Source organism: Bos indicus, chromosome 15 (assembly GCF_029378745.1).
Source record: "Bos indicus isolate NIAB-ARS_2022 breed Sahiwal x Tharparkar chromosome 15, NIAB-ARS_B.indTharparkar_mat_pri_1.0, whole genome shotgun sequence".
NCBI lineage: Eukaryota > Metazoa > Chordata > Mammalia > Artiodactyla > Bovidae > Bos > Bos indicus.
In genome coordinates this window covers 40752576-40768838 of record NC_091774.1, presented here as the reverse complement: position 1 = coordinate 40768838, position 16263 = coordinate 40752576, and the positions used below count along the sequence as shown (strand labels likewise).

General features: G+C 43.8%; 1 protein-coding gene across 5 annotated transcripts in view; it reads left to right on the top strand.

The window, feature by feature from the left end:
- The window catches only part of MICAL2 (microtubule associated monooxygenase, calponin and LIM domain containing 2), a 241392-nt gene extending 229130 nt beyond the window's left edge, over positions 1–12262 (top strand). For all 5 annotated transcript variants that reach the window (XM_070803662.1, XM_070803667.1, XM_070803665.1 and 2 more), the window contains 2 exons: positions 5542–5615; positions 11785–12262. In XM_070803662.1, the coding sequence (XP_070659763.1) occupies positions 5542–5615; positions 11785–11969 (259 nt within the window). In that variant the 3' untranslated portion in view covers positions 11970–12262. The remainder of the gene's footprint in view (positions 1–5541; positions 5616–11784) is intronic.
- Positions 12263–16263: the final 4001 nt, after the last annotated feature.

Below are 16263 nucleotides of genomic sequence, written 5' to 3'. Positions count from 1 at the left end.
TCTGGATAAGAGGCTGCAGTCTGGCTGGGAGATCAGAAAGTAGAGATGGATCTCACTGCACTCTGAGAAAGTTGAAGGTCACTTTACCTGTCACCATCCTGGAGGGAAAGAAAGTGACATTTAATATAAACTGACTAAGCACCAGGTTGTACAGGGTGCTTTCACTTATGCTGACCCATTTCATTTTCACCCAACCCTGGGAAATAATTTGGGGAGTCTTAAAGGGGTCTAATAAATTCTATTCCTTGTCTCTGCCTGGATTCTGAACTGGGTAAGAAATAAGACTACTGGGTCAACAGATGGAACATTAAACTAAGGCATTTATTACTGACCATAGCTAGCATGGCTAAATATGAGAGTCCAAGAAAGCTTGCTAATTATATTCATTTCCTAGGGCTGGACTAACATGTTACCACAAACAGGATGGCTTACAGTAATAGAGAGGTATTCTCTCACAGTTCTGGAAGACTGAAGCTGAGGTGTTAGGGGGGGACCAGGCTCTGGGGAAGAATCCTGCCTTCCCTCTTTGGCTCAGCAGGCTCCAGGCATCCCTTGGCTTGTGGCTGCATCACTCCAGACTCTGCCTCTATCTTCACGCGGCCTTTTCTCTGTATCTGTGTCTGCTCTTGTAGAAATACTTGACACTCAGTTTAGAGCCCACCAGGATAATCCAGAATATTTTCATCTCAAGGTTCTTAACTTTCCATCCTCAAAGACTCTTTTCCAAATAAGGTCACATTCAAAGATTCTAGAGGTTAGGATCACTTGGGTGTTCACCATGGAACCAAACTTCAGAATTAGACACACTTACCTCCCTAGTCACAAAATGTAGTGAATCACTTGCTTAGGGGTAAGGCTTTTACCCGAGACCGGGGGAGGGGGGTGCGGGGGCTCATCGGGGGGCAATTTCCATCTCTGCCTCCTCCCTCCAGGGATATTTGACAATATCTGAAGACGTTTTTGTCTAAGACAACTGGGAGGTGCTACTGATATCTAGGGAGGGGAGGCCAAGGGTGCGGCCGAACATTCCACAGGCAGCCCCACTTCCTTCACCACCACAGAATTACCCAGCCCCAAACGTCAGTAGTGTCAAGGCTGAGAAATCTTGCCCTAGACCACTAGCAAGGCTCAGAGTAAAAGAACACTTTTTTTTTTTTTAGGTTGTAGTTGTTGTTTTTTTTTTCTTCCAGTTTTATTGAGATGTGATTGACATACAACACTGTGTAAGTTTAAAGTATACAGTGTAATGATTTGACTTACATATATCATGAAATGATTATCACAGTAAGTTTAGAGAACATCCAGCATCTCATGCAAAAATATCGATACAAAATGAAAGAAATAGAAACATTTTTTTTTTCTGATAGAACTCTTAAGATTTACTCTCTTAACAATTTTCGTATTTAACATACAGCTAGTTGTTTTGAGCAACTTGAACTTAGTAGCGAGTGGGATACTCAGTAGGCAGGTAGGTATACAGGCTGAGACATGGATGGGGAGGTACAATTTTTGGAATCTACTCCTTATCAAAAGAATTTAGAATCAGTAGCTGCCAGAGTAGAGAGAATTCCCTAGAGCAGTTGATTTTAAACATTGTTGACAGTGACCCAGAATATATTTTACATTGGCTCATGACATATGTGTGTATAAATATGTGTATTTATTCACGATGTGTACCCAGAGAACACACGTTTGCTGCAGGCAGGCTGATCCCAGGTGAGAAAGGGTATCAGCTCATTTTCCCTGTTCATCCCGAATTCACCACTCCTGGGTGAGAGTGAATCTGAGAGAGAAAGTGGAAAGAAGAAGCCCGGACTTATACTCATCAAGGTCCACTGGCGTGGAAGGAAATGCCAGGAGTGGGGAAGCAGGGCTCATCTGTAATTATTTTTTCTATTACTATTACTATTTTTTTATATTGATACACATGCTGAGATTCAACAAAGTAATTTGTCCACATCCACCTGACCACAAAGCCCTTTTTACACAACCATACCATCTGCCTTTGGGCGAGATTTAAAGTATTAAATTCATTCAACAAACATCTATCAAGCATGTTCTCTGTGCCAGGAACCGTGCTGGGTACTGTGGAAGTAAAGATGAGTCAGGCCCCAGTCCCTGCCTTCAAGGATCTCATGGTTTTCAGAGACGGACACGTGAGCACACAGCATGAGAGGAATAAGAAAGCATAGCAGTTGCTCTGTGAAGACTTGGAGGAGGAGTATTCAGAGCACGGGCCCTACCTGCGCAGGTCGGGGGATGGTGACTGCGCGGTGACTGGGGCTTCCCTTACTGGTACGCTGTCAGAGGGAATGTTCTCCTCCAAAGAGGCCAACGAGGAGAACTTGGAGTGTGAGCCAGATGAGAGCTCTGGTCAAGGGCAGCTTCTAGTTTGGAGAAAGGCCTGGCTAAACAAGGAGAAATGTCTTAGACTGGTGTGTGATGTTGAGTCCCTTGGGAAAGCAAGTGCTGGGACAGAATTAGAAGCACAAGAGATACAACAGAAGGAAGGGAAAAGGGAGCGGGAACGAGAGGGAAATCTTCAGACCCCCCTGCAGTCCTGACACCTGTCAGGAGAAGGGCGGGGAGAAGGACTGGCAGGAGGAGCTTCAGACTGCAGTGCAGCCCTGAGAAAAATCTGAGCCAGGCCACAGGGAGCACCAGCCACGGCTGCCCATCCGAGGAGCCCAAAGTGGGGCAGAAATGGCCGAGCTCCAGCACCACCGCTGTGCCTGGGGAGAGTGTGGCTTCAGCACGACACTGAAGTGGATTCTGCTGCAGCTTCAGCTTACTACACACGACACTCCTTTCACAAAGTCCTTTCTTAAAGGAAAATCTGAGTGGTAGGTACATTTCTACTGGGAGCTAGAGCGGGTCAAGGGAAGTTCAGTGTCAATAACAAAAGGCAGAGTATTGAACAAAGTGAGGACCTTGGCCTAAGTAATAGTAGAAGTAACAACAACAACAAAAAACCCAGCCACAACAGGGTATAGTAAAGTGGCCCAATGCTGTAGCAGATGTGCGCACAGCCTGCAGCTGGAGCTGGAAGGGAAGCCCCGGGGCCCTGGTGTCAGTCCTCACCCTTTTCAGTGTCTCTGTAGCAATGGACAGCCTTGACCCCTCTCTTCTCTCCTAAAACTTGCCTCTCTTGGTTTCTGTGCTGCTGCATATCCTTCCTACCTTCCACTTGCTTCTTCCCTGCTTCTACCTCTTTTGATGAGCTTCTAAATGTAGACATTCCCATGCTCCTGTCTTCAAACTTTTTCTTCCTCTATTGTCTCCCTTTTAGGGCTCATGTGACTTCACCTTTCACCTCTGACCCCTGCCGCATTTGTTTGTGGTCCTCATTTCTCCTGAGAACTCCAGGGCTGCATTCCCAGAGGTTGGAGGAACCTCCACATTACCACATGGCCCAGGATGCGGGGAGCTGACACAAGTTCTGTAATATACACGGCATATCGCCAGGCATTGAAAGGTCTTGAAGTTCCAGCTGACCTTCACTGAAAGCTGACTTCCCTTCTTGACTTTGCTGGTGGGCACATTGAGTACCCAGCACTCTAGCTTGACTCCTCCAAAGCATCACTGTTCTTTCACCATCGCCTGCAACCAGATGGGTGGTTGTCTGAGTACTATTGCCTCCACTGACAAAATGCCTCACTCCTGTTTCCTCCTTGTTTTCTTGCTTACCACGGTCAAAGATTTGGGAGTTGTACTCTTGCCTGGAAAATCCCATGGATGGAGGAGCCTGGGAGGCTGTAGTCCATGGGGTTGCTAAGAGTCGGACACGACTGAGCGACTTCCCTTTCACTTTTCACTTTCATGCATTGGAGAAGGAAATGGCAACCCACTCCGGTGTTCTTGCCTGGAGAATCCCAGGGACAGGGGAGCCTGGTGGGCTTCCGTCTATGGGGTCGCACAGAGTCGGACATGACTGAAGCAACTTAGCAGCAGCAGCAGCAGAGGTGATGCTTGAAGTCACGTTGCCCCTAAAAGAGAGGAGTTTTAGATTGTCATTGCTTCTACCATTCTAGTCATTTCTTCATGATCCATTCCAGTGTGGCCTTTCAGAAGTTCACTGGAAGTTTGTGATGGAAGTTCATCACAAACTTCAGCTCCCCTCCATTATCTACTGAGTTCGATGTATTTCAGCAGCAGTAGTAACAAAACTTTTGGTTTAGAGGCATTCCAAGACCCAGTCTTAATAAGGAAAAAGGAAAGCAGTCGCTGTGGTCAGTTCAGTTCAGTTCAGTCACTCAGTCGTGTCCGACTCTTTGCGACCCCATGAATCACAGCACGCCAGGCCTCCCTGTCCATCACCAACTCCCAGAGTTCACTCAGACTCATGTCCATCGAGTCAGTGATGCCATCCAGCCATCTCATCCTCTGTCGTCCCCTTCTCCTCCTGCCCCCAATCCCTCCCAGCATCACAGTCTTTTTCAATGAGTCAGCTCTTCGCATGAGGTGGCCAAAGTACTGGAGTTTCAGCTTTAGCATCATTCCTTCCAAAGAAATCCCAGGACTGATCTCCTTCAGAATGGACTTGTTGGATCTCCTTGCAGTCCAAGGGACTCTCAAGAGTCTTCTCCAACACCACAGTTCAAAAGCATCAATTCTTCTGCACTCAACCTTCTTCACAGTCCAACTCTCACATCCATACATGACCACTGGAAAAACCATAGCCTTGACTAGACGGACCTTTGTTGGCAAAGTAATGTCTCTGCTTTTTAATATGCTATCTAGGTTGGTCATAACTTTCCTTCCAAGAAGTAAGTGTCTTTTAATTTCATGGCTGCAGTCACCATCTGCAGTGATTTTGGAGCCCCCAAAAATAAAGTCTGACGCTGTTTCCACTGTTTCCCCATCTATTTCCCATAAAGTGATGGGAGTGGATGCCATGATCTTCGTTTTCTGAATGTTGAGCTTTAAGCCAACTTTTTCACTCTCCACTTTCACTTTCATCAAGAGGCTTTTGAGTTCCTCTTCACTTTCTGCCATAAGGGTGGTGTCATCTGCATATCTGAGGTTATTGATATTTCTCCCAGCAATCTTGATTCCAGCTTGTGTTTCTTCCAGCCCAGCGTTTCTCATGATGTACTCATGTTAAATAAGTTAAATAAGCAGGGTGACCATATACAGCCTTGAAGTACTCCTTTTCCTATTTGGAACCAGTCTGTTGTTCCATGTCCGGTTCTAACTGTTGCTTCCTGACCTGCATACAGATTTCTCAAGAGGCAGGTCAGGTGGTCTGGTATTCCCATCTCTTTCAGAATTTTCCACAGTTTATTGTGATCTACACGATCAAAGGCTTTGGCATAGTCAATAAAGCAGAAATAGATGTTTTTCTGGAACTCTCTTGCTTTTTCGATGATCCAGCAGATGTTGGCAATTTGATCTCTGGTTCCTCTGCCTTTTCTAAAACCAGCTTGAACATCAGGAAGTTCACGGTTCACATATTGCTGAAGCCGGTCAATGGGTTTATTAATCAATATTTCTACACAGGTCTTCAGCATTTATAAAGTCTGAACATTTTCTCATTCCCAGGGCCCACGAACTAGAACTGGAAGATCATCAAAGCAGACTAGAGCAGAAATTAAGAGAGAAAATGCTCCAGGAAGGTGAGTACAGTGATGTGTTTCAGGCCTTTGCTAAAGATGTTTTTTCCTATGCAGACACTTGACCGAACATGCTGCACTTTATAGAGCAAAGTACTCTTCATGTCTGGTGCCGCCAACCTGGAAGCCAGAGGGGGCACAAAGCCAGCTTCTTCTGCCCCCACTACAGCACAGCAAGTCCCTCTTAGTTTTGCTCATTAGGGCTGGGAGAGCAGCATTTTGCTCCATCCCAACCCATGTGCTAATAGGAATGAAGTCATTCATTCACACCTTCATTCACTTATCCATCCATTCATTTAACAAATGTTTGTTGAGAATTTAGAGTGGGCCTGGCAGATGGAGAAGAGCAGCCCTGCCCTGTGGCCTCCCTGGGGAGACTGACAGTCAGACTGGTAATTATAACACAGTGAGATGAGGACCATGATGTATGTGTTTCCACAGTGAGAGGAAGGCAGGCCTGGTTGTACCAGGCACTGGGGATGGTAAAGGAAGCATCCTTCCTACCACAACTGGGCCAGGGCATCACACGTGAGAAAATTATTTCCACCATGACGGAGGGAGAGTTGGAATAAACTAGTACCATATACTGGCTTATTGGCTCCAACCCATGAGGCATATTCACTCTATTTTGTGCCTTTGTGTTTCTGGGGGCCAGATCTATGCATGGCTTTCCTACATTGGGACCAAAGCCTAAAAGAGCAAATTAAATCTTTTCTGTATACATCTGCTGCTGCTGCTAAGTCGCTTCAGTCATGTCTGACTCTGTGTGACCCCATAGAAGCCCACCAGACTTCCCCGCCCCTGGGATTCTCCAAGCAAGAACACTGGAGTGGGTTGCCATTTCCTTCTCCGATGCATGAAAGTGAAAAGTGAAAGTGAAGTCGCTCAGTCGTGCTCGACTCTTAGCGACCCCATGGACTGCAGCCTACCAGGCTCCTCTGTCCATGGATTCTCCAGGCAAGAGTACTGGAGTGGGGTGCCATGGCCTTCTCTGCTGTATATGTCATGGACCATATATTGCTCCTACCTATGGGGTTACCTGCTACAGAACAAGCACCTAGTAAATATGAGATGTTATCATCATGATCATTCTCAGGTATATTACTCCATTTTACAGATTGGAAAACTGAGTCTCTGAGAACTTAAAAAGCATGCTCAAGGTAAAGGATGGGGCTATGACTTGGGAACAGATTATAGACTCAGGCTCTCCTATTCTTTCTCACATAGTAGTGTTTGTTCAGTTCAGTTCAGTTCAGTTCAGTGGCTCAGTCGTATCCAACTCTTTGCAACCTGAGGAACCGCAGCACGCCAGGCCTCCCCGTCCACCACCAACTCCCGGAGTTCACTCAGACTCATGTCCATCGAGTCGGTGATGCCATCCAACTATCTCATTTTCTGTCATCCCCTTCTCCTCCTGCCTTCAATATTTCCCAGTATCAGGGTCTTTTCCAATGAGTCAGTTCTTCACATCAGGTGGCCAAAGTATTGGAGTTTCAGCTTCAACATCAGTTCTTCCAGTGAACACTCAGGACTGATCTCCTTTAGGATGGACTGGTTGGATATTCTTGCAGTCCATGGGACTCTCAAGAGTCTTCTCCAACACCACAGTTCAAAAGCATCAATTCTTCTGTGCTCAGCTTTCTTTATAGACCAACTCTCACATCCATATATGACCACTGGGAAAACCATAACCTTGACTAGATGGACTTTTGTTGGCAAAGTAAGACCTCTGCTTTTTAATATGCTGTCTAGGTTGGTCATAACTTTCCTTCCAAGGAGTAAGAGTCCTTTAATTTCATGGCTGCAATCACCATCTGCAGTGATGTTGGAGCCCAGAAAAATAGTCAGCCACTGTTTCCACTCTTCCCCCCTCTATTTGCCTTGAAGTGATGGGACCAGATGCCATGATCTTAGTTTTCTGAATGTTGAGCTTTAAGCCAACTTTTTCATTCTCCTCTTTCACTTTCATCAAGAAGCTCTCTAGTTCTTCACTTTCTGCCGTAAGAGTGGTGTTATCTGCATATCTGAGGTTATTGATATTTTTCCTGGCAACACTACAAACAGTAATGTTTGTAGATTGTCTCTTTATAATAGAAAACTATTTTTAACAAAATTCTTATAGAACTGCTCTGTTAGAACAGATAAAAGTAGTAATGTGAAGCCAAAGTGTTAGTCACTAGTCATGTACGACTCTTTATGACTCCATGGACTGTAGCCCGCCAGGCTCCTCTGTCCATGGAATTCTCCAGGCAAGAATACTGGAGTGAATAGCCATTCCCTTCTCCAGGGGATCTTCCCAATTCAGGGATCAAACCTGGGTCTCCTACACTGCAGGCAGATTCTTTATCAAAATCCTTATAGAACCGCTCTGTATAGAACTGATAAAAGTACTATACATCATCTTTTAATTGTCAGAAGGGGCTCAGATGTTTCCACCAATGACAAACCAAAATTGAGATTGAAATTTTGAATTTCTCTGTGTTGACAGTCAAATAAGGGGCAGGAATAATGAAGTATACCTAAATTAACAAATCACAGTAGGCAACTAAGATCTGATTTATACATCTCAAAAAATTTTAAATTTACTCTGGTTCAGGGTGGTAAAATACATATCACCAAAGACTCATGAGCCACTTTTGAATCTTTTTTAAAAAATTCTTACGAAGAGTGATGGTTATACATTTTCTCACTCTTCTGAGGTATACCAAAAGATGTTCCTTCATTTTGCCTTGTCATCTTGCATGAAAGCTTCATCCCAATAGTTAGCAAGAAGAAAAAGAAGAAGGAAGAAGGAAAGGAAGAAAGGAAAGGGAACTCCCTCTCTGGTAAATTTCAGTCAGTTCAATTCAGTCACGTAGTCATGTCCGACTCTTTGCAACCCCATGGACTGCAGCATGCCAGGCTTCCCTGTCCATCACCAACTCCCATCCCAATAGTTAGCAAGAAGAAAAAGAAGAAGGAAGAAGGAAAGGAAGAAAGGAAAGGGAACTCCCTCTCTGGTAAATTTCAGTCAGTTCAATTCAGTCACGTAGTCATGTCCGACTCTTTGCAACCCCATGGACTGCAGCATGCCAGGCTTCCCTGTCCATCACCAACTCCCAGAGCCTACTCAAATTCATGTCCATCGCATCGGTGATATGATCCAACTCTCTCATCCTCTGTCATCCCTTTCTCCTCCTGCCTTCAATATTTCCCAGCATCAGGGTCTCTTCCAATGAGTTGGTTCTTCAGGTGGCCAGAGTACTGGAGTTTCAGCTTCAGCATCAGTCCTTCCAATGAATATTCAGGACTGATTTCCTTTAGGATGAACTGGTTGGATCTCCTTGAAGTCCAAGGGACTCTCAAGAGTCTTCTCCAACACCACAGTTCAAAAGCATCAATTCTTTGGTGCTCAGCTTTCTTTATAGTCCAACTCTCACTTCTATACGTGACTACTGGAAAAACCATAGCTTTGACTATACAGACCTTTGTTGGTAGAATAATGTCTCTGTTTTTTAATATGCTGTCTAGGTTTGGTCATAGCTTTTCTTCCAAGGAGCAAGCATCTTTTAAATTCATGGCTGCAGTCACCATCTACAGTGATTTTGGAGCCCAAGAAAATAGTCTGTCACTGTTTCCATTGCTTTCCCATCTATGTGCCATGAAGTGATGGGACCAGAGGTCATGATCTTCGTTTTCTGAATGTTGAATTTTAAGCCAACTCTTTCACTCTCCTCTTTCACTTTCACCAAGAGGCTCTTTAGTTCCTCTTCACTTTCTGCCATAAGAGTGGTGTCATCTGCATATCTGAGGTTATTGATATTTCTCCCAGCAATCTTGATTCCAGCTTGTGCTTCATCCAGCCCAGCATTTCGCATGATGTACTCTTCATATCGGAGAAGGCAATGGCACTCCACTCCAGTACTCTTGCCTGGAAAATCCCATGGACGGAGGAGCCTGGTAGGCTCCAGTCCATGGGGTCGCTAAGAGTCAGGTACGACTGAGCGACTTCCCTTTCACTTTTTACTTTCATGCATTGGAGAAGGAAATGGCAACCTGCTCCAGTGTTCTTGCCTGGAGAATCCTGGGGACAGAGGAGCCTAGTAGGCTGCCGTCTGTGGGGCCGCACAGAGTCGGACACGACTGAAGCAACTTAGCAGCAGCAGCAGCATTCTTCATATAAGTTAAATAAGTAGGGTGACCATATACAGCCCTGATGTACTGCTTTCCCGATTTGGAACCAGTCTGTTTTTCCATGTCCAGTTTTAACTGTTGCTTCTTAACCTACGTACAGATTTGTCAGGAGGCAGGTCAGATGGTCTGGTATTCCCATCTCTTGAAGAATTTTCCACAGTTTGTTGTGATCCACACAGTCAAAGGCTTTGACATAGTCAATAAAGTCAAAGTAGATGTTTTTCTGGTAAACTTAGTCTGATGCAATAATTTTAAAAGTCCCTCCAGGAAATGCTCAGTCTCTTTGGGATGGAAACGTTCAGTCTTGCAGATTGCCGCCCCTTCCATCTGCTTGACCCTTAAAGGTAACTGCCAGGTGTTAGCGAGAGGCAGGTCTGTGTGACTTTGCAGCACTGGAAATTGGTGTGGGTGGCTCTGATCCACTGACCCCCATGTAGCTGTCTCCTGTCATTAGGCTGCTCTCTGCTGCCATTTACAGACCAGGTGCGTGGCTGGCATGACCATAGCCTGGCCATGCTCTCAGCGTACCTGAAGCCTCACTCCTATCCTTACTCAGCTTCGCCTCAGCGCATCCTCCACTCAGCCTGGCCAGACGGTCTACCAGACAGCCTGCACTGTGGAGCCACCTCATCCCTCACCACGAGGAGCCCCGTGGCAGGCCCAGTGGCCAGCGACCTTTGCACTTCTGGGCCAAGTAAGACACTTCTGGCCACTGCCCATGTGTGCCACACACAGCAAATCAGGATCTGGGGAGCCACATCCAGACCCCTCTTCTCTGCCCAACCATGAAGTTCTGCCTGTTCCATGTTTATACCCAGGGTGCTTTTCCAACTGATATCTTTCTGGAGTTCCGAGCAAGGGTCAGGGCAAGGGTCTTGGCCCCCAGTGTTCCCATCAAATGGTGTGATAGAAGCCCCGTGGGGGCTTCTAAGGCCCAGAATGGAGAGACTGGAGCCCAGGGCTCTCACCTTCAGTTTCTCCTGCTGCTCACTCCTCCCTCCCATAAAACTTGAGCTGCAAAGGGACTGTTGCCTCTTTATTTCCCCTTTGTCACGTGTCCCTTATTCCTGATGCTGGTCTCAGAACTCAGCCTGAGGCAAGAGACAGTGGTACCATGTCTACTCTGGGATCCAGCTCACCGCCTAGTCCCCATGCATTAAACAATGGAATTGTTCATGTATTAATGGAATAATACATAAAATCTTCTCCTAAGGCAGTAATCTGACAAAACTTAAGATCTGCCTTGAGAATCCTATTTTGAGCATCAGAAAGTCATTACTACCAGTTCCTTACTCTTTTCCTTCCTTTTATAGCAATCATATCTTCCCCAGGCAGTTGAACATCTCGGGGCAATTAGGAAGAAGGTCATGTACTCAGAAGGCAAAAGGGAGAAGCCTAGTCGCAGTCTGGAAACGTCCTCCCAGCAGCTAGCCACAGCCTCACTTGGCTGCCGCCTCGTCTCTATTCAGAGGGCTGCAATGTGTTATTAACTGCAAATGAAAACAGGATTCTTGTCATTGAAATAACATCCACTGATGCAGATGGTTTACTCAGAAACTTCTCTCACAGATTGCTCTGCTGTAGCTCAGATGTATTTAGGGAAAACCGCCTTGGTGTTGTTTTGCTGGCTTCTTTTTGGGGAGGGGAGGACAGGTGGGAGGGCTTGGCAGGGCTTGGCTGGTATGAATTTCTTTTTCTCACAAAGGGGTTTTCCCTGTTGCTTTATATAGTCTCGAGATGAAAACTGAGCTGAGAGCAGCACAAAGCACCCACCTTTCTAATCTGTGGCTTGCAGGGCAGGTCCCCGGTGTTAAATTCATTTCCTTGTTTTCTCCTTAGAAATTAAAGAGCAGAACAAGTCCAGAACCATCAAGAACACCCCTGCCAAAAGCTCCTCTGAGGTCAAATGTTACCTGAAGTCCAATGTGTCTTTTTTGTTTGTAATTGGGGTTTTTTTGTTCGTTATTGGGGTTTTTTTGTTCTGTTTTTTTTTCTGCAGAGAGCCAGAAAGATGAGAATGATCTGAATGAAGAGCAAGAAATACTCACCAAGATGATGCAAGTGATTGAGCAAAGGGACAAATTGGTGGATTCCTTAGAGGAACAACGCATCAGAGAGAAGGCCGAAGACCAGCACTTTGAAAGCTTCATATTCTCTAGGGGCTGTCAGCTGAGCAGGACGTGAGCAGGCCCCACAAGGAGCAAGCTGACGACCAGATCAGGCCAAGCACCCCACTCACTCATTCCTCCTCTCACAGGTTGTTAGACCGGAAACATAACTTATACCACGCTGCAGTATTTTTTTTTAATTAAGATTCTCTCATATGTACTCCAGCTGCCTAAGATACTTCCAGAGATTATAATGAAGAAAATATAGAGAATCTTTTGAAATTGGCAGTCAACTTTAGCTGGTCTCTCAGATTGGAGATGACTTTGGCAGATAATCAGCATTGTTTTCTATAAAGAGTGACACAGAGATCAGTTTTCCTGCTGCTTTCATCATTTCTCTTCCCAATTCATTGAGTTACACATCTTAAGATTTTTGAGAAGCTGCCTGTTCATTACTATATCCATATTTGCCTTTTTTTTTTTTGCACGGGTGACTGGTTTCCAAATGTCAGAAAGCAGCAGCCGCCGTTTAAAGATTAGGTTAATATTTAAATTGTGCTTCCAGAGAAAGGGAAGAAACCTTGAGATTACTGATTACATAAAGCAAATAACTCACATAGCAGGTGTTAATTCAATCCAGGGTGAATTTAATTCACCAGGTGTATTTATAAGCCTTAATATAATATACATAAGCAATGAGCATTTAATAGAACATTTGAGCCTTAATTTTATTTTTAAAAAAAAGAAAAAGGAAATAAAACTTCAACTTCATACCAGCAGGATTATTAGTTTTCACCAAATGCTGTTGGCTTAGAAAAGCTTTTCATTTTTTTTTTTCAGAGCACTCTCTTTATTTCCCCCAAATATAGTGAAAAACAGTTTCAGAAGATGAATAGTTTCTAAAGACAGAACCAATATTTTAAAAAAGAATTTTGAAGTGCTTTTTTATATCTGCTGGTAATGGCAAAAAGGAAAATTCATTTGTTGATAAAATATTAGTGAGGTTGATGCTGCTACTGAAAGCGAACATTCTAGTGATCAAGGGTGGAGAATGCTTTTCAGCAGTGGTCTCCTTAGGTCCAAACAGGGAAGTGTCTCTGACACTCTCTACAGGGGCTTCCTGGAACTCCACAGGACAAGACAAGCCCACTTCTGCCTTCAAGGTGGAGTGAGGTGCAGTGGCCCCATTCACCAAATCCCAAATTGGATAAAGGATTTTTTTGTTGTGGCATTTTCCATGGGAAAAAAAAAGCTGGGAGGTGGAGTTTGTGCACTGACATGGGATTCCTGGGACATTTTGATGGTTCATATGGAAACCAAAGAAAAGATTTTAAATGGTGATTTGTTGTTCTAAAGTATTTGATTATTTTCCCTCAATGGGATTCTTTGAGGAGTCAGTCCATCATTGACAAGAGGGAGACTGAAGAAGTCATTGTTGTATGTTTGGCCTCTCGCACGTCTGCAAGTGTTTAAATGTATGTATTGTTGGACAAATGGTGCTTTGCAACTGCCTGGAGAGCTAACTTTCCTCAATAGAAGTTGACCCATAAGCCACTTTTGTCTGAGATGCTCTCCATACATGACAATCTGGTCAGCTGATCGGGCTGGAACTTAGAAGTATGCCTGCGTTTCCTGAGTCAGCCAACATTCTGGGCAGTATTAAGACGCAACCTTTCCATGGTATACCAAGTTCTAAAGGTTGTGGTTCTTTTTCTTTCTTCTCTCCCTTTTTCTTTTTTAACATGATCAGGTCTTCTACTGCCTGAATTCCATTATTAGGAAATATATGCAAGCATCTATGTTATTAAATATATTAAATATATGTAAGCTGTCTCTGAAAACGGTGCCCCTTAGGTCTATTTATCTATTTTTATTTATTTATGTATTTAGTGGAAGCGGTTAAGGTGATTTCCTCGTAATTCTGGTTTTCCTGTGTTAGAATTTGGAGAAGACCTATTAACACTAAGCTATTAGTATATAAGCTATTTAATATACAAATAACCCAGAGGTTTGGGGCATTAAGTTATATAGTATTAAAGATTTACGGAGATAGTCAAAATAATACTTTCTGCCATCAGGCGTTTAGAGGTAAGACTACAGATGTACCAGAATGTTAATTCATTTTAAGAAAGATACATAACTTCAGTTTTCCTTCTAGAATGGGTAGAAATATTCAAGCTTAGTCATCATTTGACGCTTGCATATATTTAACGGATGACGCTCAAATGTGTCGTGTCTGGGTTGGTTTTGTGTGAAAGAATTAAGTGCCACTTATTTTAACTTGTTCTAGTTCAGTCTTAAAAGAAGATTCTCCCAAGAGGGCCAAAAAAAGAAGGTGGTCCTTGGCCCCATTATTCTGTTAATAGATGAGAGAAGAAATTTGTTCATTTTCTCTTCCAAAGATTGTATTCTGTGGTTTAAGGCTGAGTCTTATCTGGCCAAGTTAAAACATGAACCTTATATTTAACAGCCTTCTCCTTACTCTAGCTTTCAGTTTTCCCAGCACTTAAAAACCATTTTAATGATCATTTCCAAAAGGACACAAATATTGTGGTTGTTGAACTATGTTAAATGATTACAACAGAGAATGTTCTGAGACTCTCTAAAGGTAAAATGTTGTACCATTTGAAAAGTTTCTGTGTAGGCAGTATGAGTAGAATCATGTTGAAAACAGATGGAGCCTTCACTTTTCCATAAAATAACACTTGTGATCAAGGCTGAACCATTTAGGATGAAACAGAAAGCCCCAGCCTCAGGTCATATTTCATAGTCTCACACAGCTTTTAAGTTGAATGAAAGGCTCATGATTAAAATTTCAGGATTTTATGTAAGTTGGACCAAGAGGACAGTTCTTAAATTAAGCTTGCTCTCCCAAACCATTCATCTATTTATTTGTTTAATAAACATCTTCCAAATACCCATGGGATTCAGCAGCCCTGTGCTAGGTGAAAAATTCAGAAATAACATTATTCCTCTACCCACAAGTAAACACAAAGATAAACAAGTACAACTCCAAATAAATACAAGAATAAAGAATGGTTTTTATTATGAACATCAACCTATTCTACTCACGTTTATCTCAAGTACAAAGACTTATACCCCCAACTATTTGTAGTGCTTCTTTGGCAATAAAAACACAAGTGTGTTCATGTTTCTAAAACCGTGAAAAATAATATTAGGTTATACTGTTTCATTTAAACCTTGACTTTGGCAGTGTTAGGCTGCTTGGAATCAATCAATGTTGAGATGCAGCATGTTAATTGCAACTGAGAAAGGAAGTGGCAGGTGTTTCCAACTCTGATGAGCTGCAATGAAATTGATGTTTTCTGCGTTCTGGAGGCAGATGACAATTCAGCAATGTCTGTCTTCCCAGGAAGCAGATTTACAGGCTTTTCCTTCCAAACTGAAAATGGCAGCATGTCCCACCCAGGTGGTTGATCAGAGAACTCCCTCAGCAGGGCAGAGGTGGCAGGGGGCAGCTGGGGCTGCCACGTGAATGGAGAGAGCGACACTCATTGGATGTAGCGAGCTCAAATGTAGGCGTTTATTGTATTATAACAAGAAGGTTCACATACAGGGGAGCGTGTACTGTTTCACCTACTGTTTATCTTCTAACCTCACTGCTGAGTGGCTTGTGAAAGATTAATTTGCTCCAACAATTGGGAACTGAAATGATTTACATGTGCACGGCTATAAATACTGAAATGGACCAAAAATAAATGATTTTCTGTCTAGAAAATCCAAACATGTGGGCTTGGTCTGGCATCTCTGAGGGCAGCGCTCATTTCATTTCTTAATTCCAGTGAAAGGACATGAGCAAAGCTTTGATTTCATGTAGGAGTCTGAGTTATCGTTGGATGCTTTATTCCCTCTGGGACACCTGGCAGGACTTACCTGGATGTGAGTGGGAGGAGGAGTGAAAAGGCTCACCTCAGGTGTATTCGCTCAACAAAGAAAGCTGTTCTCAGAGTTGGGGTGGAGGATAGAGGGGAACTCTCTTAGTCCCGACTCCTATTTCTCTTACCCAGTACAACCTGGTTTTGTATTTCATTCAAGCAACAGGAATACTCCCTTCTGCACAGGGCTGGCCCCTCCCTTCAACTCACACTCTTTCAGGACTGAGGTTTTGGTTTATTTGTTTCTGCTCTGAGTCCCAGCACATGCAAATCATGAAATGTGAGCACGGTTCACCAGAAGAGCCACATCAGGTGAATCAAGTGCTGGTCCCATCATTTCCACTAAGCTGCCCCATTGCTTGAAATCTTTTGTCTGCAGGTGGACCACTTGAAAAGATTCATTTTTTTTTTCTTTTGACTGTCAACAGAAAGTAAACGTGACTGCACATGAGAGCTCCTGCTCCACAAGTGCTA